The 26,316-nt window shown below is 36.7% G+C and overlaps 1 protein-coding gene across 1 annotated transcript in view; it reads left to right on the top strand.

Annotated features, from left to right (window-relative positions):
- The window catches only part of LOC108753842 (kinesin-like protein CG14535), a 259,756-nt gene that overhangs the window by 196,475 nt on the left and 36,965 nt on the right, over window positions 1–26,316 (top strand). The window contains exon 4 of the mRNA XM_018495775.1: window positions 22,049–22,237. Coding sequence (XP_018351277.1) covers window positions 22,049–22,237 — 189 coding nt within the window. The remainder of the gene's footprint in view (window positions 1–22,048; window positions 22,238–26,316) is intronic.

Below are 26,316 nucleotides of genomic sequence, written 5' to 3'. Positions count from 1 at the left end.
TTTTAGACATGGCAACATTGTTTCTACGTATTGTTTGACTAATCTGAATCTCACAAAATATTAAGTGTTATGTCATATAAATTATAAGGTTAATGAGATGAATAAGATTTGTAGATAATTACACGATTAATTCAAGATAGTTCGTGCAGATATTCATCTGGCTGCATTGCATCATTTTATCAATTTGTTTATTCTGCTAATGTCAGTAAAATAAAATACAGAATGTCATAACTGTGATGTAATATTTCGTAGACAAATAATTTCTTTCTATAGCTATTAAAAGATTGTTATTAACTGTTTTAACTTCATTATTTTAGTATAAAATAACGATGTATTGAGCAGAAGCAATGGCGATTTAAATTAGGTTAAATTTATAACACCATATCGAAAAAAAATCTTGATTTCAAAGAAATACATATTTTTTTGCTCGTATTAAAAAAAATTATTTCTTTGGATCAATGAAAATTTCTTTGAAAACAAGATTGCATAATATCTAGAAGTCTTTGAATGCGTCTCATATGTTTTATTAACATTCAGAAATTTTCTTCTCTGAATATGATCACTAATTTTCAATTTTTTGGATTCAGCAAAAATAAGAAATCTCACAAAGCTTTATAGGGGCATATAAGATCCGATTGCTTTATATTATACTTTTGTAATCGAATTAAATAAAATTATTATATTTGTAAATTTTGCCAAGTGAATTTTATATTCGCTGAGTTTAATTCATTTGATTATTAGGATATTTAATTCCGAATATTAGAAAGATGTAAAATTTGTGGCTTCAATGAATCAATTATGTTCATGTGACTAGCACGTAAAAGTCGTCTTTGCGATTCATCGTGCCTAATTGCGCGATCACGCGGAAAATATGCACCCCATCATGTGCACCGACCCCAATGTGGGTCAGCAGAGTCAAGGTCGCGTTCTTTAATTCGTCGGTTCCCCGAGCACATAAATGGAGGAAATCGCCCCCACGTTTTTACCAGGAGAAAAGAGGCTGGAGAGAAGGCGTCAAGGCGTATTGCAAGAGACAGTCGACTGTGAAACTCGTTTCTTCCCGGCCTGCCATCGAGGAAGCCATCCCTAGCACCCCCATCCCGCTCGGCTGCTCGATCCCCATGGAAGCGTACATATTTAACGTGACCCCGCGTAAATAATCGATGGACGAAGGCGCTAGCCATTTGTACTTCTCTGGTTACTAACTGCGCCTTCTTTAAAGATTCAGACTATCCCACGAGCGAGAGACGTTCCTTTCTACTTTTCTAGTAGCGTAGTGCAGCCGGTCGCGCAACGAAGGCAGACGGGGAACGAAAAAGTCCTCTTACCTGTCTTGACAGTTCGATGGTGACGGTTGTACCGTTCCAGGCAAACTTGCCAAAGAGCATCCCAAAACGCATTTTGCTGACGTTGATTTATCTTCGCAATAAGAGTGTAAAAGTATTAAATAGATTTTATACGTATATATCATAAAAGTTTTATTTTAATCTCATGATTTTGGATTTAATCTATCAGCGACAGATATACATCGTCAGAAAGCTGTAAAATAATGTGATTCTTATTAATTTTCATTTTATTATAGTGTTGACGATTATCATTATATATTATTTTCATTACATACAGTTATATCAAAATATAAAATGTTGCAAAAAAAATTTTTCAAGCGTCTTTGGCATGCAAAGTAATATATTTATATAACACATAAATACGACAACTTTATGACAACTTATAACACGTAAAAGATATTCAAAGTAAATAATTTATTATTTTCTTCTATTAATGGAACCACTACACGTATGCACTTTTACGTTATAACAAAATTCTATAAAGTTGCGCGAGACATCGTACATCGAGGTACACCTGGGCTTGCAGCCTGTGCAAAGTAAAGTGGAAGCATCCGTCATAAGTCAGACGTCCTGAAAGATGCGCTGTGAATTATTTATTGTGGCGCGCGGTCGAGTTCCTGTCTCTAAGGTGACATCTCGAAATGCATTTTGAGCGAGAGAGTGAGAGGGGGAAGGGAAGAAGGAGAGGGAGATATTTCCTAAGAGTGGGCAATATGGCCCGGTTGATTTAATAACGCAAGCCTGGAGCCTAAGTATTATTAATATCACCGTATATCCCTGCACCCTGTGGTCGCGAAAGGGTTGAAAACAGTATTCTATTAGGAGTAATGACTTAACTTGGTTGGCTTAATTCTGGTCTTCTGACTTCTATTTGCAAAATTGACATCGACCAAATTCTTGTACAACAAATGAGATATCAAACAATATATAATTCGTGAGATATTTTAGTAACGTATTTTTATATGTACACATTTATTATTAATTGATAATATTAAATTATCTTATCTTATCGAAATATTTTTAATTTAAATTTTAAATATGATAAGAGTATAATTAAGCGATATTGCTATTTTAGTTTCAAATTGCATTAATTTTAACAGGAACTGAAGATGTAAAAGTAAGGAATTATATGTATAAAATAATTGTCTTTTTACAATACATATATTTGAATCTTAAAAGAAATTAATGTGATTAAATCGCCGTAATTATAAAAAATTAGTGATATAACCGATAAATCTTATAAGTAAATGTATCATTCTTTATTTATTATTATTACTTACAAGAAGAGAACATAAATCCGTTATGAATTTCGATCTTCTAACACATGATGAAAGCTATAACTTACTCTCGACGTGGGCAGATTTACTACGTTGAAGAAGATCAAAATCCATGACAAGTCGATTGTGACCTCTCCTTGTTAGTTTTTCAAACTTTTCTAATTGATCACACACAGATTTATCGAGCAAATCGAATGATAACTGAGATTGAACTAGAAAATCACGTTTCTACAAGCTTTCCTACCATAGTTACGGCACGGTTTGCTATCCGATAATTTTTTACGGAGCTCCTAGATTTCCCGTGGTCGCTTCTGCTTTGAAACTTGGGCAAATGCACTTCTTGTATTCGAAGACGTATCGGGCTCCGTCTTGAGCTTGTCGTGCGAGTAAACAGCCCGAGCTAATGAAAACAAAACAGTCTCGCAGCCAGCTCAAGGCTCCCCTCGCGAAAGCAAGAACCTCAGTGGCTGCACTGGCAAGTCTACGGGAACTGATAACAGACGCCGAAGAAAGGCGGATTACGGACTGAGGATCGTCCCGTAGAGACTCGGTAGACTGCACTGCGTTCCTGATTTGCCTATTCAAATATGCTGCTTAACAAGAGTAATAATTCAAACGGCATTATCTTTCAGCATTACACATTCAATATGACTGTTATAAATGCAAACGACGTGTCTGACAATACGTAGCGATAATCATAATAAGTAAACAGCGAACAATTATTTCAAGTTATCACTTTGACCGCGATACGTTAATTCTAGATAAAATTCATCATAAAAGTTAATATTTTAACAAAATGACGCATCGCAAAATTCTTGTTGCGACTTCTCACGTTTCGCGGGTCTTTTCTGAAGCTCGGAAGCACGAAATTGTTGGCAGCATTGTTGGCAACAACGGGACTCCTAAATTACCATTTCCGACTTCATCAAGTCTACGCGCGGAACTTGCCGTTTCCCGCAGCTCTGCTCCGTAGGATTTTCTACGCCCAACAGCACCTTCGCACTAGCATACTCTGCATTGATATTAATGTTGCCTCCTTCTCCGTGAATTAATATTAATCGTCGCAACTCGTACGTGTTTACGTTGCATGCGCGACTCGCGAGGCCCCGGAGGCCTGTTTCCTCCCGAAAACATTCATCCTTACCGGGCCTTTCGCGTCGTGTGTGTTCAGCTTCCACGAAAATTCGAGCTGACATCCACTACGAGTTGGCAAGGGTTGGAAAAGCGGCAGGATAAGTACCATCTTCTAGCGAATGGTATGAATTCGTTTTAAGAACTCCCTCGCGCAATTCTCTCGAGTAAAACGCTTGCTCGGTACAGTTTACGACCGCCTGCACCGGTGCGAATTGCGTGCCACAGTGGTATATACAAGGTGAGCGTTGTAGAATTGGAATACTAGTGTTTTTTACGTCACGTCGATGTGTTTGAGAAAACCTACTCGAGACAATTATCTTACAATCAATTATATTTACGAGAGTTGCATGCGTTTCCGTATTCCTCGAATGAGCATCGCAGATATCTTCGTGTAAACGATATTTTTTATTAATATAAAGATTATCATTGTCGATTCAGTAATTTATATTACAGTGGTATTATTCACTATAATATTTTTAATTTTGTCAATACTCATTCTGCACTGTTAAAAAAAACCAACACGTTTGTTCAGAATACTTTGTGAAATTTAAGCGTGAAATACCTTGTAGAAAACGCGAAATTAAATTTTTTATTTCTTTACGCAGTAATTAAACGTTAAACATTCTAGATCCTGAAATTGTTCGTACGAGCAATTGCGAGTCACGTTGCAACGAGAGATAAAAAGAAGTAACGAGAGAAATCGCGCTACATCAAAGAACAACAAGTATACTATAAACTTATCGAAATTGTACATTCCGCGCCTGCCTCAAAGCCGCGGCTCAGATCTCGTTACGCAGAATCAACCGTAATCCGTTCCTTGTTCGACGAGTCACGTGACGTCGTGTTGCTTTGTGTCCTGTGTAATACACGAGCGCATTACTTTGTTACCAATCACCGTCGAGTCGACACGCTGCTATTAATTAAAAGTAAAAAATATCTCGATGGAGCTCTGAGACTCGACTCGTGGAAAACCTCCGTCGTCCTCCCTGCTTTTTTTCCACGTGCAATTATACCGTTCGTTTAACTGCGCGCGTAACCGAGTTATGTGTACGCGTTAACAGAGGAGATTTCTAACTGACAGATTACCGCGGTTCGACGTTGTAACGATGAAATAATTCGACGAGTCGAGTCACGAATGATTTTACAAATGAAAAATGTAATTCTGATGGAATGAGAAATAATATTGAGAGATCACAGGAAATATTTTTCCTGAGACGATGTTTCTCGACGTAATCTCTTACGTCTGCATAAACAAAGAGAAATGGCAGAGATAAGGAGTACGAACAAAGAGAAATGGCAGAAGTTAGTAGCTTGTGATTCCATCTTTCAGTATTTTATTAGAAGCGAATATTATTCCGACAGCGCTCGACAAGTAAAACGGCCAAATATTTTGTACATATCCAACTTAAAGCGATTTACATGATCTGCGAAAAGTTTCTCTCGCATTCAATTGCAAGAACAATTATTAGTAGATATTCACGGCAGATATTCCTCTTTCGTTTCACCGCGATGCGTTTCTCGCGAGCAGCTCGAGCATTATCACTGCTTAAAACGTAGATTAATTCCCGATCCGATGCGTAGCATCCCACTCGCGACAAATCGAGTGAATGGAGGCATCAAGTAATTGAATCGTAATTAAGTCATTACCGACACAATGGCGAAGAACATTGAACGCGAAAACAAAACGCAGGATTACATGAACGCAAGATTCATCCTGAGACGAAATTCCGCGGGTAAATGCAATCGCTCTCGTGAACGTGATTTCCAAACGATAAATCGCCAATCCCGAATTTCCGGAAAATTGGTATAACATTTTTGCTCGCTGCCGAGCGTTCGAATCAATTTTTGAATGCATGCGAGTAGACTCTACATAATCCAAACGAATGAATTTTAAATCCAAACGAACGAGCGCGCCGTGCCGCACGTTTATGACGATATGTATTATCCTCGGAACGAACCGCGGCCGATTGCTTTTTTATAAAATTATAACGCGGCGCCGACCGTAATATACGCGCGTCATACGGAAAAGCATCGCAAAATTGGTGGTGAGCTTACATTCAACTGGGACTGCACAGCGACCGCAGACTAGTTTTCGCGGCGTATGAGTTCGTTTAATGAAACACAGTCCGAAACGAGCTATTCATTCTCACGTCGCGCCCGAAATTTCGATTAACCCGTACTCAAGTTTTGTTCGATTGAAAGAAAACGTTGGTAGCGTAGCTGAAGCGATCGCAATTAAAAAAAGTTACCGAGGTATTATTTTAAAGCTTGCGCTTTCCATGACAAGTTGGACATATCTCTGATATTAGCTTTCAATTCCAATAAGAAGCCGGCTCTTCGCAATGGATGAACAAATGCAGTCGCCAACACAAGAATTTTCCTTCCAAACTCGATTCTACCGTCAGAACGAGACAATTACGTGACTGTCAGTTCGAGCGTGATTCATGAGTCGGAAAATACGAGGCAATTTTCATTTTTTATCGTTCGCCATGTGCTCGAGAATCAATCTCGAGGCGACCGTAAAATCGCGGTGCGAGCGGACGGGACGTCATTTTGCAGCGACGTCAAGGAAGAAAAAGAAAGGCGTTAGGCTATATATATATATATATATATATATATATATATAGCTAATTTTTTTTTAGCAGGAGCACAATTTACGAGCGCCACTACGTACGATGTGGGCTAAAGTTCGCCGAGTTTATGCTCGACATTAAAGGTCTACGGCTTTGCCACTATAAGTCACTTGCACTCGAGGTACAACGGCATTTGAATGCACTTTATCGATTATGATCCCGAGGGTCGAATTAGGGGAGAACAAGAGACGGAGCGCGGAATCGTTCGATGGATGAGATGCAGGCCAACAGGGGATGAAATGAACTTAAAACGAGGTCCGTTATTGCTGTAACTCTTGCGGGAATCTTGCGACGAACGCGACAAGTACGATACTTGACTGATGAATTATGAATTCGGGGAATCACCGTGATAAAGGCCATTTTACGGTTCGCCCACTTTTCCAGACGATTAAATTCGCGTAAAACCCGCGGGGAAAAAGGAAGAACGAGAATACACCGAGCGCGAAAACATTGTCTAATGCGATTACGATCGATCGATGGTAAAACGCAATGGTTGTTACTAGTCTTTTATCATTTCTTTTCATGATGCTTATTTCAGTAAGTTTGATCACTCCGTTTATTGCTTATGTATGAGTTATAAAAAGTGAATGAACCCTCCGTCTGCAATCATATTTTTGTCTTCCCTTTGTCTGCAACCTAGGCCTTTTCCAGTCCAAGTTCTTTCTGTCCAATCCAACTGTTCTAGGCTTTAAAAAAAATTCAGAGTTACTTTTCGGCATTTCTATTACGTTACACCAAATAGTTTTTCAATTCAAATGTTAGAACTTTTATTTAATATCTAAGAGTTAAAATTTGAGTCAAAATGAGAAAATTTTAAAATTTAATTTATGTCAAAAAGAGACCCAGATTGCAGATTGAGATACATTCAGGCAGGCACACGAAATGTCATATCATTAATTATCCTATTATTAGGCTTTAGTAATCAATTCTATATCAGTTGTGTATATTTTTATTAAAAATAAATGTATTATATATAAATATATAAACCAAATGGCAAATGATTTGTGAGTCATATAATTTAAATTAATTAGATTTAAAATCCTTCTTCTATTTAACAATAATCGCTACATTGGACGTATGGATATCATACAAACAGTAAATGTGCCATAAAACTTCTGTGAATTCTTTTTACGAATTTACAATTTCGTAACTCCTCAACGAACACGTGAAACACGTATGTACCTGCTGTATCGACCAGCAATATAATTCGCCTTCCATTTCTCGCTTCTCGTTCAGTCTGTCGAGTAATTGTTTACGCGGCACGTCAGGCTATCGAACATGACGCACACGAGCGAGCGTCGACGTACCTGTTGAAAGCTCCAGGTGCTGGTACAACCAGGGGTCGGAGCAGAGTGGGCTCTGAACCTGGCATGCCCGCCAGCTGCCGTTTCTTCCGGGTCATAGTAATTCGATACGTACGCGGAACGGACGCCTTTTTGCATCGGCGCGCTTGTTTATGCCGCGCACGCCGCCGACATACCGGCGTGGAAAACGGGAAATTGAATAAAGTTCGCAGCGGGAGCAGCGGCCGCACGAAAGCGCGTTCGGGTATATCGAGCGGAATGATATATTTGACAAGGTCCGTATTGATACGTGCATATTACATGCGCGATAGGGGGCCACGTAGCGCCGCGCCGCAGCCTTCGGCCGTCTGACCATACGCAAGCACGTATCACTTACGGCCGTTCGGTTCGACTCCGCCCAGCTCGTGCTCGCAATCGTGCCCTTTTCTCATTCTATACTGTCACCGCACGTATGCATCGAAGTGACAATAAAATTTCAAAAGAAAAAAAAATCGCGCGAAGATAGATACAGAAAAATATTTCACGTATTCATTCCAAATTGTATTGTAAATTTTATAGTTTCAAATGACACTTTTTATAATTAATCGCCGCTAGAAATTATAATTAATTTCTTCACAAATGTTATTTACAAAAGTTTTAAAAAGTCAAATAAATAATAAAAAAAATAACAAGTAATAAATGATAAATAATAATAATTATAGTTAAAATTTATAAAAGGAACTTATACCTGTATATGAAAAATCATTGCAACGATGATTAAAAATTATCATTCGTGCTTCTTATAATAACGACTAGGTTCGTTTCGGGTGGACCGGAAGCAGCCTCCATGCATCGTGATTCATTTATGAATATGTAGAAGCGCGTGATGGTGGTCAGACACCGGAAAACTCCGGATAGCCAGGGCATGAATATGCTAAGCGCAACGTAGTACCGGAGGGCTGAAGTAATTTTTTTTCTCGCTGCATCGATCCTCGCAGAGTTAGAGTGTGAGCTGCACAGTAAAAAATAATTTCGCAGTTTTATCTGTCTTTTCGTTCCTCTGTCGCACTGGTTGATCGCACAGTAAAATCGCTGTTATTCTTCTCCAACTTCAATTATTCGACATTACGAAGTAGGAGAAACAAATTTGCAGAAATGGAGTTAAGAGAGTCTTCAACTTTTCTTAAGAATTAATTTACAAAATTTTCACAAATTACAGCTTTTGTTTATATTGTGAAAAAGAAGAGAGAAAAAGTTAGTTTGAGATATTTCAGGATTTTTTTGTATCACACTCACATGTATTAAAATATACGCCAGGCAGACATTTTAAATTTTATTTGCTGTAAATAAAATACAACAATTTTATATTGTTTGTATAATTAGTCTAACCTTTGTGTGTTGAATGCTTTTATTGAATGTTTTATGCTAAAGAGTCGAATATAAAAAAAAATATTTTAATTATACATATACAAGGTGAATCAGAGTCTTTGAATCAACTTTTTACTCTATGAGAAAATTATCGACTTTATACTTAATTAAATTATAACGTGTGCACTCAATTACTTTTCTCATAAGGTAAAAAGCTGGTTCAACGATTCTAATTCACCCTGTATAATGAAATAAATACAATGTTGAACAAATGATGAAATAAAAAATATCATAGAAGTTGTGTATGACAAAAATCAAGATTATCAACATGCAATTTTGAGATAACTACTTAACAATAAATGTATAAATTATATTTATCTCTAATATATGTATATTTAATACAGTACAGATGTAATTTTTTTAACCGAAAAGAACATAATAACTATTAAAGAGAACTTGGATTAGATTAAAGGAGAAAAATACGGAGAAATAAAAGGGTACCAATGTATTATCAATTTTCTCACGTTCGCGCAAGGAAGGAGAAAGAAAATGCTAAAGTTATCGAGGCCAGAAGCGTGATATAGGAAAGCATTAACTTCATTACTTACAATCTATATTTTCTCTTTTGCCGGGTATATCGATTACAAGAAATACAAAAGATTTATTAGTATTTCAAACAGATATTTCTATTCTTGCAACTTCATTTAGCGAGAATACCGACATTCGCAAAATAATGAAATTGTTCGTATAATGATATTGAAGCATTGCAAAATTGTGCGCGAGATGTTATACTCAATAAGAGATATCTAATATTTAACAAAATAATCTCGAAATCTGCACTTAATTTGTCATTTAGATTAGAGAATGAAATATGCATCGAGAGAGAAAGCCAAATGAGAAAGCAAAAATTTTTTTAATTGTCATTTTCTAATTAGAATGCTGGTGAATTGCTAGATGCAATCTCTAAAATTTTTAGTTTTCTCTTTTATGTATGAGTTTTTAATGTATATTGAGAGAGCTTCCAGATACTCAGGACAAAACGAGTTTGCCGAAATTTTTAAAAATTTAGCTACAAATATATAAAATAGATACGAATCTGAAAATAATTTTGTTGGACTATCCAAATAATTACATGAAACTAGTTGTAATTATTGTGTAATGTAAAAGGCTTAAATTAATTGTTAAAATGTCAAAACGTTTTGCAGCATCGCTCACGCTTGAGTTTCCTGCATAATTATATTGATGGTCCAACAAAATTTTCAGATGTATATATGTAGCTAAATTTTTAAATACTTCAGTAAAATTGTTCTTTCCGTGTATAATATATCTCTTAATTTTTTTAATACAAAATAAAACCATTGTTTTATAATTTATTTTTTTATTTGATACTTGACGAATTAGTCAATTTTTAGCAATAACTTTTTTACAGCTATTGTATTGTAGATGTGTTATTTTACGTAATACAAGAAGAAATTTCTTTGACGACAACGGAAACAACGGATCAATCATCGGAGTAATTCTGGCGTAACTAGTCGGAACTAGTTTTAGGAAAACGAATTCGTTCGCCGGGCAGAAACGGGCGCAGAGAAAAACGAGTTCTCGATAATTCCTGACCGCACCCACACGGCAAAACCCTTTGCCTTTCGCCGAAAAGGATCCGCGACATCAACGTTCCCTTCGTTACGACTGCTCGTCACGCAGACTGTTCTTCGGATATGGAAACCGAAAATTACGAGCGCAGGGAAAGTTAAGCCTTTATCTCAGGCTTTTATTACATCGGCTGTCAGGCCGTACGTTGTGTGAGAGAACGCGTGCCGTAGACACACGTGCGATTTAACTCGTGACGACTATAATTGCGCGCTGCACTTTACGGCCGGTCGTCACGCTGATGTCATTGATTCCCTGAGAAAATTATCCCCCTCTCTTTTAATGTTTGTTGCACGACGCTCGTGAACCGTTGCTAATAATTTTCCAGCAAATCGCGGCGTTCGGATAATCGCCCCTTTAATCGGGGGACAAACTGGTCATTGTCGCCGACGAAAATTTACCCGGCCACGTGATTATTCATTTTTTTTCGGTGTTCTGCAAAAGATATCACCGCGAAAAACACACGATACCGTCGAGCATGGCGATAATTACGCACGCGTGTAAACGACTTGTCGTCACGCGAATTGTACATTAATCCGTCGCACCGGCCGCGGCCGAGAGAAAAGAAACTCGCCCGGTTGGAAAAATAGGAATGTACATTTTATTATAATTACTCGAACGATATAATCACACTTTGCTGGATGTCATGGTCTACTTATGTCGCAGTTACTGTACTTAATGTCGATAACAGTAATAAAATACACAATTACAGTTTCGCATTCAATTGCACATTAGCTAAGTGAAAAATTTTTCATTTTCCAATCAATTTCATATACTTATCCATTTCTCAATTAATTCTTGTTAAATATTAAAGCGTTAATTATTTGATCAAGAAACGCGAAATAAAAAAAAAAAAAAGAACTTTGCCTCGCAGGTGCGACGAGGATTTTCGAATATATTCGTTGAAAGCAAGCGTTCGAATTCAGACATTTCTTAACCCTCGTATACGTGATTTCGATACGTTATCCTTGCTCGATAGATGGCAATCGTCGTGTCTTCGTCGTCGAGATTTATTACACCGCGGCTTTAGGCAGAAGCGAGCAATTTACATTCCCCGCTACATGTACGTTCGGTTTCTGCGGCTCGACGGTATATCCAAACGTCGAGACGTCTCCCCGACTGCTATGCTCCTCGTCGAAATTACCAGGGATTACGTACGCAGGAATTGCCTGACGTGCAGTATAGTGACGACGAAATAGTGTACTCACGGCAGGCTATTAAACACTGTGATTATTATTAGTAATTATTACCAAGGAAAATGAACGTTAAAAAATAACATATAACATGTTACAAATTCCTTAATATAGTTGGGTACTATTTGTTACTCTTTTATAAGAGAGATTATGGATAAATATAAATATAAAAGTAATTAAAAGAGAAATGTTCTAATTACTGGTTAAATAAAATATATTTCTTTCTTGCTTGCTAAAGCTATCGAAAATAGAATTTCCATGCTTCGCTTAGTACAGTATGAATTACAATAATTAAGATGTACACTCTAAAAGATAATCGTAAATTGTCTTATTTTATCATATACGTCCATTTTGATTACCCTGAGATCAACGTCTAAAATTTCACAGAAGAACGAGTGAGTGGTGTTTAATGGACCCCCACCGACCATCGTTGTTCAAAGGACGAGATGAGATCCTTCAAAAAGGATCGCTAGCACCGAGTCTCATTTGCATTCAAGATTGCGAAGGACCGCGTACAGCGCGATTCTTGGTCCTTTTTGTATACGACGATGCAAACGCGGTCGTTGTCGGTCTTTCCATGAGAAACGATAATTGGGTCAGCGGGGTTTAGATACAGGAAAACGGATGATGGACGAAAAAACGAGAATATTCGATACAGAGGAGAAGCAAAGACAAGGCTGACGAAGGCTGACTTCTCGTCGAAACGAAGTGGCCTGAAATTAGTTTACCTTTGGAAACCAATTTCTTTCTCTTTCGTTGCCCTCCACCGTCCTGCCACTTCCTGTCTGACATAAGAGCGATTTTTCTCCTGTAAGTAGAGGGGGCTGACTTCGGCGAGTAACGAGAGACGAAATTGCCAAAGGGAGAAAAAATAATAAATGAACGGTACAGAACGAAAAGATCAATGCTTGATAATACGGTAAGTAATACAGTCGTTGTCTTTCCGTTTTTTTTTTGCATTTATGCACTGAACTGTACGTTCAATGCCTAACATTATGTGCAATACATTCGCGTTAATAACACTCCATATATCTGATATTGCACTGTGAAAGTATAAAAACACGTATGTCAAATCTACTTGATAGCGATAACTAGTAGAAAAACGTTGGGACATGCGACGAGTGTCACGGATCTTCTAAAGAACTCATGCGGCAGTCGACAGTTTCTGCAAGACAAATTTAGCGACATCGTCAATTTATCAATGAGAAGTATACAATAATTTAAAGTGAGACTTTCGAGTTATTGGGATAGACCTAATTTTAAACTCAACATAAATATTACACAGCACACATAACAATAATAGAAAGGAACAGGAGAAAATATTATAATACGAAATAAATGTTCAATTATGAATAAGAAGTTATAATTAGAATTAATAAATATTTTGACAGTTTCTGTATATTTCGTTATCTATGTATCTTATTACTTTTACCACTCCACCATTCCACTCTAAGTTATACATATTTCTAAATATTTATATATATACATTTATTCGATATGTACGTAAGAACATTGAATTATCGCGATGAAAGTTAAAGCGGATTTGCGCATATCCACCCTCGTAAGTTGTGGAATGCATCAAGTGTTTCTGATTTGCCTGAGAAGAGGAAAGACGGAAAAGGAAAAGAAGAAGACAGAAACTAGTAGAAGTTGGTGGCGCGAGGAAATTTATGACTGTCATACTTCACGGTACGTCAAGCTGTGTTCCTTACGGCCCGACTGTTATAATCTAGGCACTTAGCATCTTGGAGTTTAAACGCGATACTTTCCAACCCGAAGAAATATTTCTTTTTTGCAGAAGAAAAACGTATATTTTGCGATCATTCGAAAATCGCAGTCATTTTCACAACTGTTATAAAACTGCTATTCGTAAAAATATTGAATGCAGCAATAGTGCAGTTAGCTGTACATTCCTAATAATCAAGTGAAGTTATGATGAATTTCGATAATTCCAGCAATTATTGTATTAGGTATAAATTCGTGAGTGTGAACCTCTAATATTATTAATAATTAGAAAATTGAAAACGTAAGTTGAACAATTGGACAAAAGTGAACCAGACGCGAAGGTCGACAAGAATGAGTGAAGTATAGACGATATCGTAAAGCGGTAACCAGACAAACCTCAAGCCGAGCGTTTCAAATTGTTCCTTTTCACGTCGCTTGACGCCGCGATATTAAGCGTATGTACATGTACAGCCGCCATTATCCAGCCATTACAACGTCACACCGTTGTACCAGCGTACACCGCGAGCGCGACGCTCAGTCCGAGGCTAAAGTAGCGTGCGGCACGCTTCTGCTATACCCGCTATCGCTACTTGACTGACAACCCTAACTGACGCAGGACCCCTTTGCACAAGCCAGCCAGCCAGCCAGCCAGCAAGCCAGTCCGCTTAACCAACCCTCTATCGTCGCCGTCGCCACCGCCGTCGCTACCGTCTTCCCTCCCTATGCACTTTACCCTGTTCACCCGCGCCTTTGTTAGCGAGACGACCTCGGAAGTATTGCGTTACTCTGTGTACAGGTACCGGCTTTTGTGTGCCACGTCGCGGTGCCTGCATACTGAATCGCAAAATTCCGCTCGACCCGAGATAAGGTGCATACCGACAGGCGGCTGGTGAAGGGGACTAGTAAAAAATAGAGTTCTTGGACTATAAGGTGCCAGGAAGCACGTTGGATTTTAACATTGTAAAGTGTGCATAGATTAGTTCATGGAAAGTAAATTGTATCCCAATGCTAATGCAGCTTGATTGAGAAATAATTTCCAAGAGGGATTTAACTTACATATCTGGTGCAATCTTGTTTGCAGTAAGGTGATTATTGAAAAATTGTTCATTATATTGTGTAGTAAAGACAGATTACATAGGTCGCGCTCGTATTTAATAATATTAACGGAAAATGTCATACTAAATTAACAGAAATACTATATATGTCTGATCAGTCTATTGTGACGTTGAAAAATCATAACTCAATACTTTTCTATTGTTTACATTACGAGGAATAAACGCGAGAAAGATAAAAATTTTCTTTTGAATTGATTTGTGATCGCCAGAACAGAGTACGGAATTGTATTTGTGTTAGCCTGTAGATGTTTCATCGACGGGGCAAATTCGACGCTGATGGGATTGCATTCGCCACGTCTCGCGAAAATCAAATTTGTCGGTAGTACACCCCTTGCGAAGGGTGAAATACCTCTGACCCATTTCATGGCGTAAATTTCGTTCGAATCGCCCGAAGGTCTTCACGATGTAAATTCCTTAACGGCCGAGTCAGGAACTTTAGTCCCTTGTAGCTTGCCCTGAGGTCGGACATTTAGATGGTTTTAATGATATCTATAAATATGTTTTATGTGTATATATTATGATTAAAAAATATATTAAAAAATATATATTTATAAACATACTATTGATTATATCTTTCATAAAGCAATGCTGCGTTTTGACAATAAAACTTATCCTGTTATTATAATAAATCAATAATACAAAACTAATAATATTGCAAAAATATAATATGACAATAGTACTTTTTAATAATATAGTAACTTCTATACATAAATATAAAATATAGCCTCTCTTTCTCTCTCCATTTTCTTTGCATATTAAATTAATTAATTGATCTAACGTGTGTTTGCATGGCACATTTCTTTTCCTGTCTACGAGAGATACGACCAGTTTACATGCGAGATCGATTACTGCGTGTTAGAAGCCGAACGTCGAGATTGCTCCGGGGCGACTGTCGAGAAGATTACTATAGTTTTAACGAAGGGTTCGTGCTGATAACCACTCCCTTCGAATGACGATTACTTAAATAAACCGCGTTCGGCGAATAATCTTCAGTTAAAGAGAGCGTACAATCGTGGCTTGCACCCTCCGATGATATTCGTTGTCGAAGTTAAATCCCCTCGGGTTTTCGCTTCTTGTCTCTTACAACCAAAGGCCACACGACGCCAGACTGCGGAGCACCGCAGTGCACCTTGCTAGAAACCGAAATCGAAACACACTCCAATTTCAACAATTAGTTTCCGTCATCCGCGTCTCTCGTGGCTCACCTGAAAGCTTTGTGATCCGCCAATCGGATCTCATTCATAATAACCAATATCTCTGCGGCGCTATCAGAGAAAGAAATATAATCTAATTTTCGATCAATTTCATTTCACACAGCACATAAAGCCAGAATATCGAGTTATACATGAACGTTGACGTAATAGATCAAATCATGATAGATGAAAGCAATTATTGCAGATTATTGTGAAATTCTCTTTCACTGATAGTTAGATTATTTAAATATCTGTGCTATTGCGGTAATAGAAACACACATATTCGATCTATACGTGTATACATTTATATTATATATGTATCGATCACTTGCTTTAACAATGGCACAACTAAGAAAACAAAGAAAATATGTATGAATAAAAAATTTTGTGATATTAATTTTTAAATGCAACTTGATTAACAACTGATTACGGAGGAATAAAAAAGTATGTTTTTTTAAATATGTTCTTTCTTTATTTCTTTATATTCCAATTTTTTTTCTACGAGCAACTAAAAAAAATGACAATTATTTTAATTATATCATTGTTGTAGCAAATGAGCAATATGTTAGTTTATTATTGCTGAAATGAGTTACAAAACTTTTATATTGCAACCATATTTTGTACCTTTTTTAAAATTTTTAATTCTTTAATTTGTATCTAATAAACCGAAATATATATTAATCGCTTCTATACGAAGCCATACATCACCCCCAGATATTTCAATTACTGTAATTATTTTTGCTATGATTACTGTTATAAAAGAGATTTAGAGTTACAATAAAGTTTACGATTATTATCAATCTCAGAGCACTTTTTCTGTTGACTTATATAATCTTGTATAATAGGATACAATGCAAATCATACAACGCGTCGTACAGAATGTAAGTTAGGTTGCTATCTTTACTAGCTTGCCTGATCTTTAGCATTAAACCCGTGCTAGCATCGTCTCGTTGGCTCTCTAGTGCTCAGTAATTGTTATTGTAGATTATTACAGAACTTTTGATGAGCGTAAAGTAACATCCCTGATATTCAAGAGTGTACACTTATAATACAACTCCATACTAAGCTAAAGAGTAATTCAGTTTATTGTAAACTCTCGGTATATGGCTTGAATCAGATCACCGTATAGATTACATTATATAAATACGATAAATCGTTTTTAAGCTTCAAGTTTCAAGTTTTCATAATCTTATTAAATACCTTATTAAATATCAATTGAACTTAAAGTCTCTGGTCCGTTTAAATTCATTAACTTTAATTTTCAATAATTAAAATAGTCTTGACAGTTTGTATTACTGTACTTTTTATTTGGATACATCTTTTTTTCTATTCACTATGAATATTCATCCTTTAGGCGCATATAATTTCGCACTTCTAGCCGTCATTCTCAGTTTACAAAATGATTTGCAACGACGTTATATCGTTTATCGCGTTACATTATTTATCGCCGACATGCAAATCAATCATCGCTTGATTTTATCGTGCAGACGATGACCCGATCGAGGGTTAGACAAGAATTTATGTGGAACTTTACGCGACATATCGCTCATTTATAAGCGCCGAACACGTCGCGCCATGATCGTAAATTGGCGGATAATACCTCCGAGGACGAGTGCCGTCATAAAACACTTGTATGTTGTAACCTAACATAGTGTATACTATAAGCGCATCGTGGGTGCTAATGTTAAAGAATTAACGCGCTACTTTCGTCGCAGGTGCCATTTCCGGTGGCATTACCTGAACATTACGTATAACGTTCTTTTAATGGTCCATTACATTCTTTAATAGCCTATTGTAAAATTATTTTCATAATTAATAAGATAATTTTACTAAATGAAGAATTATAATTCGAAATTTGACCAAGTAGTAATTAAATGAGAGTTTTCAGTACATCTAATGAAGCAAAAGAAATCCTGTTTTCGCTCAAAGTGGATCTTAATGCTTAAATATTTCGGTGTAAATTTATATACTAATCCAATGCTGCAAATTGATAGTCGAAATCTTTTTCAGTCTTGAAATGCAATCATGAACAGAATTAGAATAGTAACATCATATATTAAATTGACATATTAAATTCAACAAAATTAATGTGCTAATAAGCATCTTTATAAGAATGTAAATAATTAAATTAACAATCTTAAAAATTGCAAATAATAATTTCATTGCGAAAGATATTACCTCAGCCGGGATTCGAGAACCTCGATCACCTAAATTTCATACTTTCTAATTTGACCATCAACGCTTCAGCAATATTTGTTGCAATAATCAATAATTAGAGAGTCATGTCATTTTTCAAGAGAACGTGTATAAACAATTATAATTTGAAATTGGACCGATGAGAATAAAAGAAATCTTATTTTCGGTTAATATATATTATATAATTCGGTTTCAACTAATATTAAGTATTCTTCTCTATTCGTACTAAAAATATACTTTACTTAAAGTACTAATAATATATGTGTGGAATAACCTAAAAAATTTAAGACGAAGATATTTAAGGAGATACCAAAATATTTTCAAAATAGATTTTATATCCAATTTGTAAAAGCACTTAAACGCAATGAGTAAATTACTCGTTAGAATAAGCTCTTAATAAATCTTAGAGAGATCTCTATAATCACTAGCGCGTTGATCACAGTTTATCGTTAAGCTTTCGTTTGAATCAGTTACATGTTTCAGACTGGACCGCGAACTAATTAATTTCAACGTACCAGCGCGTAAACCTGGATTCATAGCCCGTGGAGAGGACGCATAAATTCAAGTAGAGCGGCGGTAAAATCCCCCCGTTCCGTTTCGAGGACTGTGCCGTACTTGGCCGAACTTTGATGGTTACGAGGCAGGCTTACCGGAGGCCTCCGTCTCGAAATGTAATTTTCAGACACTTTATTGCGGTACGTTAAAGTCTATCAAACATTGGGACTCTTGGACATGATGAAGGTTGCTCTCACATAAAATTCGCCTTGAAAATTTTTCAAAAAATTACGAGCAATGAAAGAATGTGGATATCAATATAAATTGCAATTAAAATACATTAACAAGCATTGCAGCTTGACGATCATGCATTGAATTGCATATCAATTTATATAACATATAATAGATTTATGAAAAATTTAGCCATTTTCAATTTTACAATATTTGCACATGATATAGTTTTATATTCTGCTCAATAATTGATTGTGTATACTATGCGAACTGCATTCTTTCAGGAAAAGTTAATATCAATTATTTCCATGACAAATTAATAGGTTTAAAAATTTATCTTCCCTGCAGTTTTTCCTCAAATTTATAAAAATGTAACAATTTACATAAAAATATGAAAAATATATATTGTTAAAATTTCGTATATTATATTGTAAAAAAATATTTTGTTGTCATCAAAATTTTAGCTGTAAAAACTAAATGAAAAGTCATAGTAAATTATGGATTTTATATGCAATGTCCTCTCACAAACATTTAGACTCTATTTACTGCAAAACTTGTTATTTCTTCAACGTTGTGTTCTTGTTAATCCTCATGCCAGAAATTTCTGCGCGTAATAGCTGTAACGTGTTGCGAACCGGAGCTAGTTTGAGAGTGCAAAGTGTCCTTCGCCAGGTTCGAGGACCCGGGACCGAATCTCCTCCGGCAGGGCCCGTTCGAGCGGAATTGATATCCCCCCTTGAAATCAGCTTCGTAACGAAATACCGAGTGGCTGCGGGCAAGCACGTAGGTCCACCTCGCAAATAGCCGGGTCTTAGGGAACGGATAGGACAGAGGGCATCGACTCACCTTCGAGTGGGACACCCTTCGTGAAAGGGTGAAGGGCACTGAAGAGGCACCGTACGATCGATGCATGCAGAATTCCTCCAACAAGACCGTCGAGGGAGCCGTTTTATTTCCGGTCGCTCGATCAGTAGCGCTCCGATCTTTTCGCGAAACTATTACATGGCGGAGAGACGTGGCAGGAGGCGACAAGGATGTCGGGGAGAAAGGCGGAGCCGGGGTGACGACACGTGGTTGGGGGAACAGAAACAAAAAAAGGCGCGTGTCTGTTTTTGTACCTGTGTGCCGTAGCGACGGGGGTGTGTTTCCGCATGCAAGAGATAGGACGTGCACCGCAATCTGAACGAAATCTCCAAACCCAATTTCCTGGACAGACAGACAGACAGACGGACAGACGAACGAGTCGGCGCGCGAGCAAATCGTGGACCGCTCGCGGTACCGACAACATCGATCTGGGTGCACCGAGACCGGATGTGGCTTTAATAATGCATCGCCGTGACTTTGCGCGGAAGAACGCCGCGCCGCGCCGCGTCTTATCGGTCGAAACGTTCGAGTTCGCTTAAATCACGCGCGAGCGTAAAATATGGTGTAAATCTTAGATAAAAATAATTGAAGAGCTCGCTGGAAGAACAACTTCATTCCAATTAAATTTTGTTTTTAATCGTTTTTTTCTTATTTTTACTTTTCTGTTTTATATCGTGCTGGATCGTATCAATATACTAAAATATTTAAATTTTTTAAATATCGTTCAAGTTTGAAGAAGCAATAAATCGCCAAATTGCAATATGTACAAAATTAGTAAAGACTTTATTAATTAGCGATTTTCTGAAAAAAAAAAAATTATGAATAAATTTCCTTTTAATGATTTCTTGAAATCAGGTGCGATCCACAGGTGATACTATATATGAATCAACCTTGAAAAAATAATTAACAAAACACTGAATATATAAAAACTTAAAAAACACTGAGAGTTATTGATAAATGAGATTGCAATTTGTCATCCGATGATTTTTAATAAAGCAACATTACTTGTCAAAATACTCGACTGTCTACTTGTAAAGCAATATTCAATTTCACGAGTGGCCGATAAATATACGTATCTTCTCGCGTATTTGAATACAACCTGCTACCATATTACCCGGTGTCCATTGCGGCTCGATTATTGTAATATGAATGTCATGTGGCATTTTTAAGGTATAATTGTTCATTTTTGCCTCTTTTCAGATTTGTATGATTAAAATTAAAATTCTTTGTATTAAAAGTTCAATGCAAAGAGTATGTATTCACCTGTATCCATAATAATATATATTCATAATAAATGACTGAAAAACAATGTAGAATACAATATAAAAGTTTCAATGAAATTCGTGCGTGAGCGTGTGGAACATAATTGTACATAACTGGCATAATCTCATAGGAGTAATAATGAATTATTATACACATTATCCTGTTGTTATTTCTATACTAATTATATCACATTATATTAATCGTGACATTTACATAAAATAATCGGCAGAGATATCACTGAAGGTTGATGCTGTGATTTAAACGCAATTTTGTTTTAATAATTTTGTGTGATATGTATTCATGAATACATTTATTACAATAAGTACCATGGTTCGTTTAATGACCGATCTGTTATCGTGAGTCAAAGTAATTTTAGATTCGACGTTCACTTGCCGTTAGAGAAACTGTCTATCAAATAATTTTAATGAACGCGTTATTTCATGCAAAAGCTAAGCTAATTTATTATGTAATATTAACCTATTAAAACGGATTCGTCAAGCGTTTAAGTAACGGAAAAGCTTTATCTTTAGTCACCAAACGTAATCTGCTGTCTGTCCAATTGGCAGATTCCATAACTGATTCAATTTCACGATAATTAACGAGTTTATCATTAACGTCACACAATCTATAGTAGTCAATACTACAGTAACGTCCCGCAATCACGATTGAAGAGTTATATTTATGCTTGCAATACTAAACGAATAATGCGATTAATTCTTGTTAAAACAGGATTACTATATACTTTTAGATACAAAAAATAATGGAATATTTTACAAAATAGCTCTTTCTAAAAAATTTTTAATTTTAAAAAATTATACAATTATTTAACTCTTTTGAGATTTGTGTTAAAATTAAGGCGTTGTAAAAATTCAATGTAAAGAGTATGTATTATATGTACAATATATATATGTATATATACATTTATACTAAAATGTCACATTTATATAAAGTATTACATGTTTTAAATAAGTTTGAGTAATTTTGTTGACGCATCGTGTCTCAAATTTAACATTTGATCAATTTAAAAGTCTACCGTTGATTTTAACAGAAATAAAATTTAATTGGATCTTCTCTTTGTTACTCAGGTAAAAGTTATGCTAAGGGTATCACCTGGAGATGGAGGTAGCTTCTTCAGCGCGGATAAGCGTAAAAAACAAGTTACATTGGTGGATCCAGCATCTGGGCAATCTTCATCGGCAGAAGATCGACGGCCTACTGTGGCGGCGCCAAAGATGTTCGCGTTTGACGCGATCTTTACTGAAGAAGACTCCCAAGTAAGTCGATATGAGATTATAAATAAGAGTGAACATTTCGATTATTTATTAGATATTTTTACCCTCCGCTGGCAAAAGTAAGTAGTTTTAACTTTTCCGACAGTAATAAGGTTCTTTGAGAAACAAAACATTTTATTGTTCCGGATTATAAGGATAAAATCTGTATACTTACCAAAGCTTTAACAAATAACAAGTTTTTATCATAGAAATCGGATTGTATTTTATTTACTCTTTTAAAGATTTATATCTATCAAAATTTACAATCAAAATATCAATCATGTGTTTAAACACCTTAGTTGTTGGCGGAGGATCGATAATCACATTCAGAAAATGATTTGTTAAATCCCGTAGAATACAAACTAATAGTAATATTACCATTATAACCAATTATAATTTTGTGCTCAATATAACTAGTATGTACAACATACATAGGTATTAGATTACATTTATATTGTTGAGTGGGAAATTGTAATATTAACGTAATATGTTATATTATTAGTTTGTGTTTTATAAGATATATGATAATTTGCTGTAAAGCATACCAGAAGTTACAATAGTAACAGATTTAATGTTATTTTATATTATTCGAAAAATTTCGAATTTAACCTTTTAAACTTCATTAACCATTTAATTTCAATGCAAGCATGACTCTCACACGTTCTCCGCTCTATACATATTCGGCACAAATATTTGTCACAAAAACGTATCTGAAATACTGTGTCGTGAGATTAAATCAGCAAATTTAATTTCTGCTATTCAGAGTATTCCGTTAACGTTTTAAATTTCAAATGGCACTCAAGTGCGGCGCAACGAACAAAGCGGCACTTATAACGAGCGCGTTTAAGATCGCTCGATAGTCAGGAGAATTAGCACGTGCGCGTGAGAGAGAGAGAGAGAGAGAGAGAGAGAGAGAGAGAGAGAGAGAGAGAGAGAGAGAGAGAGAGAGAGACAGAGAGAGAGAGAGACTGAGATCTTGAGTCAATGATGTCTTCGTCAGCCAGCTGTTCCGGAGTAGTAAGTAGCAACAGTCCTCAATGCTACTTCGTACTTGAAGACTCTCTCCTTCACTCGCTCGATTTGTTCTCACTCCGGAAAATTCTCTCCCTCTGGCTTGATTCTTCTGAAGGCCGCTAGCCGGCTCGATTCTTCGGAATTCATGAGAGGGAGAGGGTAAACTGGAGAGAAGACTCGAGGAAGTTTGTGAGGAATAAAAGAGAGGGGGTGAGTAGCGCGGAGTGTGCGGAGAAAGGACAGAGAGGAGGAGAGCCCTAGAACATGTACGTGCTTCGCCGAGGTCTTACGTCCGTAGTGGAAACGTAAGAGACGTCCCTGCCGGGCGCATAACTAAACTAATTTCCCGACCTCTAAACTCCACCTCTGACAGGAAAATCCATCCCTCCAGGCGAATGTTGCTCTTTGCCTGTGACTTCCCCGTTTGCTACCGAGCGAGCCGAGCCCTGCCGACAGAGTTCTCGGGACACTTTATCGTGTTATCATACTGGCGGAATATTTTTCTATATTATTCTTGAAATCCGGCAGAATATACTTTGGTTTTTCAGATTTTTAATCAAGCCCCCGTAATTTTTTCAAAGCCCGTTCATAATTAATAAGATTTCGTTCAGATACATGTGTAAATTTTCGCGACGTGAGTGATGCAGTGTAAAAACAGGCCCGTCAAAGATCTTTAAATGCTCATTCGTGGATTATTAACTCGGCGATCGTTATTCTGGTTATTCATCGCACAGAGAATTCTTATGGAGGTCTTCTCTACGTATCGAGAATCCCGACGAATTGTATTATGCGATCTTGATGGATGACGTCGCCGAAGCAAATATCGCTAGAGATCGTAAGCTACGCCGCAGCACGATGTTATATACACATATTGAGATATTTCGGTACTCCTGAGGGATATTATTGAGCGTCGGATTCAAATGAGCCCGGAGCTACCATGGATATTCCCGAGTCTCTCTCTTGCTCTTCGCTCTAACAGCTTCTCTTTCGTTCTCCCTACCTCTCCATTTCTCCAGCCATGTACCGTCTGGTATACTCCAGAGAGATTGTCCCGCCTGTACTAGCCTCTCTTTCTTCTTTCTTTGATTCCAATCCCTCTCCTTCTCTTAGCGTTTCTCCCTCACCCCCTGACTATATTTAGAAGAACCGTAGAAACCAATCGATTGATTCGATCAAATGTCCGTCGACCACGGCGATTGTCATTGAAAGACACAATAGACCCTTTCTCCTCTCCTCCCTTTCCCTTTTTCTCTCTTCGCGATCCATCGAACTGGTTGCGAACCAACTGGGCTTCTGGGGAACGAACTCCACAGGGATGAAAGAGTCGATTTCGAAAGAGCGAGTCCCAGCGTCCAGCGCGACTTTTCGTCCTTTCCGATTGGCCGTCAAACACACTCTCGCTTGAATATTTTAAAGACCATTGGGTTCGCCGCCATTCCATCGAGCAACCTACAATCGTTCATCATCAAACTGACGATCTCTTTGACGTTTTTGTAGAATCGCGAGGATCGATGGTGCTGATCTCCGCCCTTCGAAAGTTCCCGTTATCGGTATCAGGCATCTAGCAACGGACAATGCGATCAAATCAATAAGGTTTTTTTTTTTAATGCCAAGCAAACACAAAGGCAATAGTAATTGTCACAACGTAGTAAAAAAATAGATCCAAATAAAATTTTTGTGTTACTACTATTCATACTTACAGTCACATAAAAGATTTTTTTCAGAAAAACGAAAATAGAACTTTTCAATGTGTTTATATTTATTTCGTATATCTGTGGAGATAAATATAAAATAAATGGAAATATGTTGATTTGGCTACGTTTAGCAGAACGCAACTATTGCACAACTGTTGAGTTGCAACATGTTAAGTGCTCTGCTGAATGCTCTTATGGTATTATCGCATGCGTGAATAGAAGAATCCAACTTTTATGATATGTATAGAAAATATTTATACATAAAATATATATTTAAGCTATTATTTATAAATATTTTTCAAAAATGTTTCCTACTAGTGTGTAAACTATGTAACTCAAAATGTTATTTCATTCAGAAATTTGTATTCCAAATTTACAAGTACTATACGATACAAGATTAAGAGTGTATTGACAGACGAAATGATCATGATAGCATGTGGATGTTTATTGATGATACCGTCCAATCGACAATGGTAATTTTAGTAGTGACATAATCTGCTTGATATTTGTGCGTTGCATCGGACAGTATTTCCATAAATGCATCCCGTAGGCAAGTGACGTCTATATATTTGATCTGCAAGTTAACAAGAATGTCCGCGGGCTAAAGAAAATACGGCTAATCGAAATTACAGTTGAATTGTTTGCGAGGATTAAGCCACAAGTGCAATTTCAATTATTAACACTTCAACCAGTTAAACATTAATAGAATCTGCGATGGTGTAAATTCTATCGATGGATTATTTGATAAAGTCCACAATAAACTTTGATAAAGCTCCAGATTGATTTAAAAGTTGTTACAGGTCTATATCTTCAACTTGGAGGAAATCGAGAAAATATTGGAGCGAGAAGTGATATTGAAAAACGTATATATCAGGTAACCGAGTTTATCTCTTCGAACAGGAAATAATGGGAAGAGACAGAAGGAAGCGCAGCAGAATCCTTTTGAAGATCGGGTTGGAGCGTGCAATTTGTGCGAAACTTTCTTTTCGCGTATTCAATCACGTGGACACACGCGGATTGCGAAGTACAGCGAACAATTTATTGGAAAGAATACAGAAACAAAAGCTCATAGTCTGTGTTTCTCCATGACGCGCAAGTGATATTGCACTTTTAAAAATAACTTTGCAAAAAACAATATCCGAAAGCGCTTTCTTTAAAAATACGAATTCCATAAACTTTTTTATCAATCAGGAAAACTTGATCCGAATCGCCTCGCTCTACGCTATCACTGCTTGCTTCATTTTAATAACCTTAAACTTGGTATAAATTTCTTCAAATACTTGAAGAAATTTATACCAAGCACTTGAAAATCTACTTATCAACAAAATTAAAAATTATTACTAGAAAATACATTAATTTAAATTCTATTTGCAC

The sequence above is a fragment of the Trachymyrmex septentrionalis genome, unplaced genomic scaffold (assembly GCF_001594115.1).
Source record: "Trachymyrmex septentrionalis isolate Tsep2-gDNA-1 unplaced genomic scaffold, Tsep1.0 scaffold72, whole genome shotgun sequence".
In the NCBI taxonomy this organism is placed as follows: domain Eukaryota; kingdom Metazoa; phylum Arthropoda; class Insecta; order Hymenoptera; family Formicidae; genus Trachymyrmex; species Trachymyrmex septentrionalis.
The sequence above is the reverse complement of the archived record's forward strand: the minus strand, read 5'-3'. Positions and strand labels throughout refer to the sequence as shown.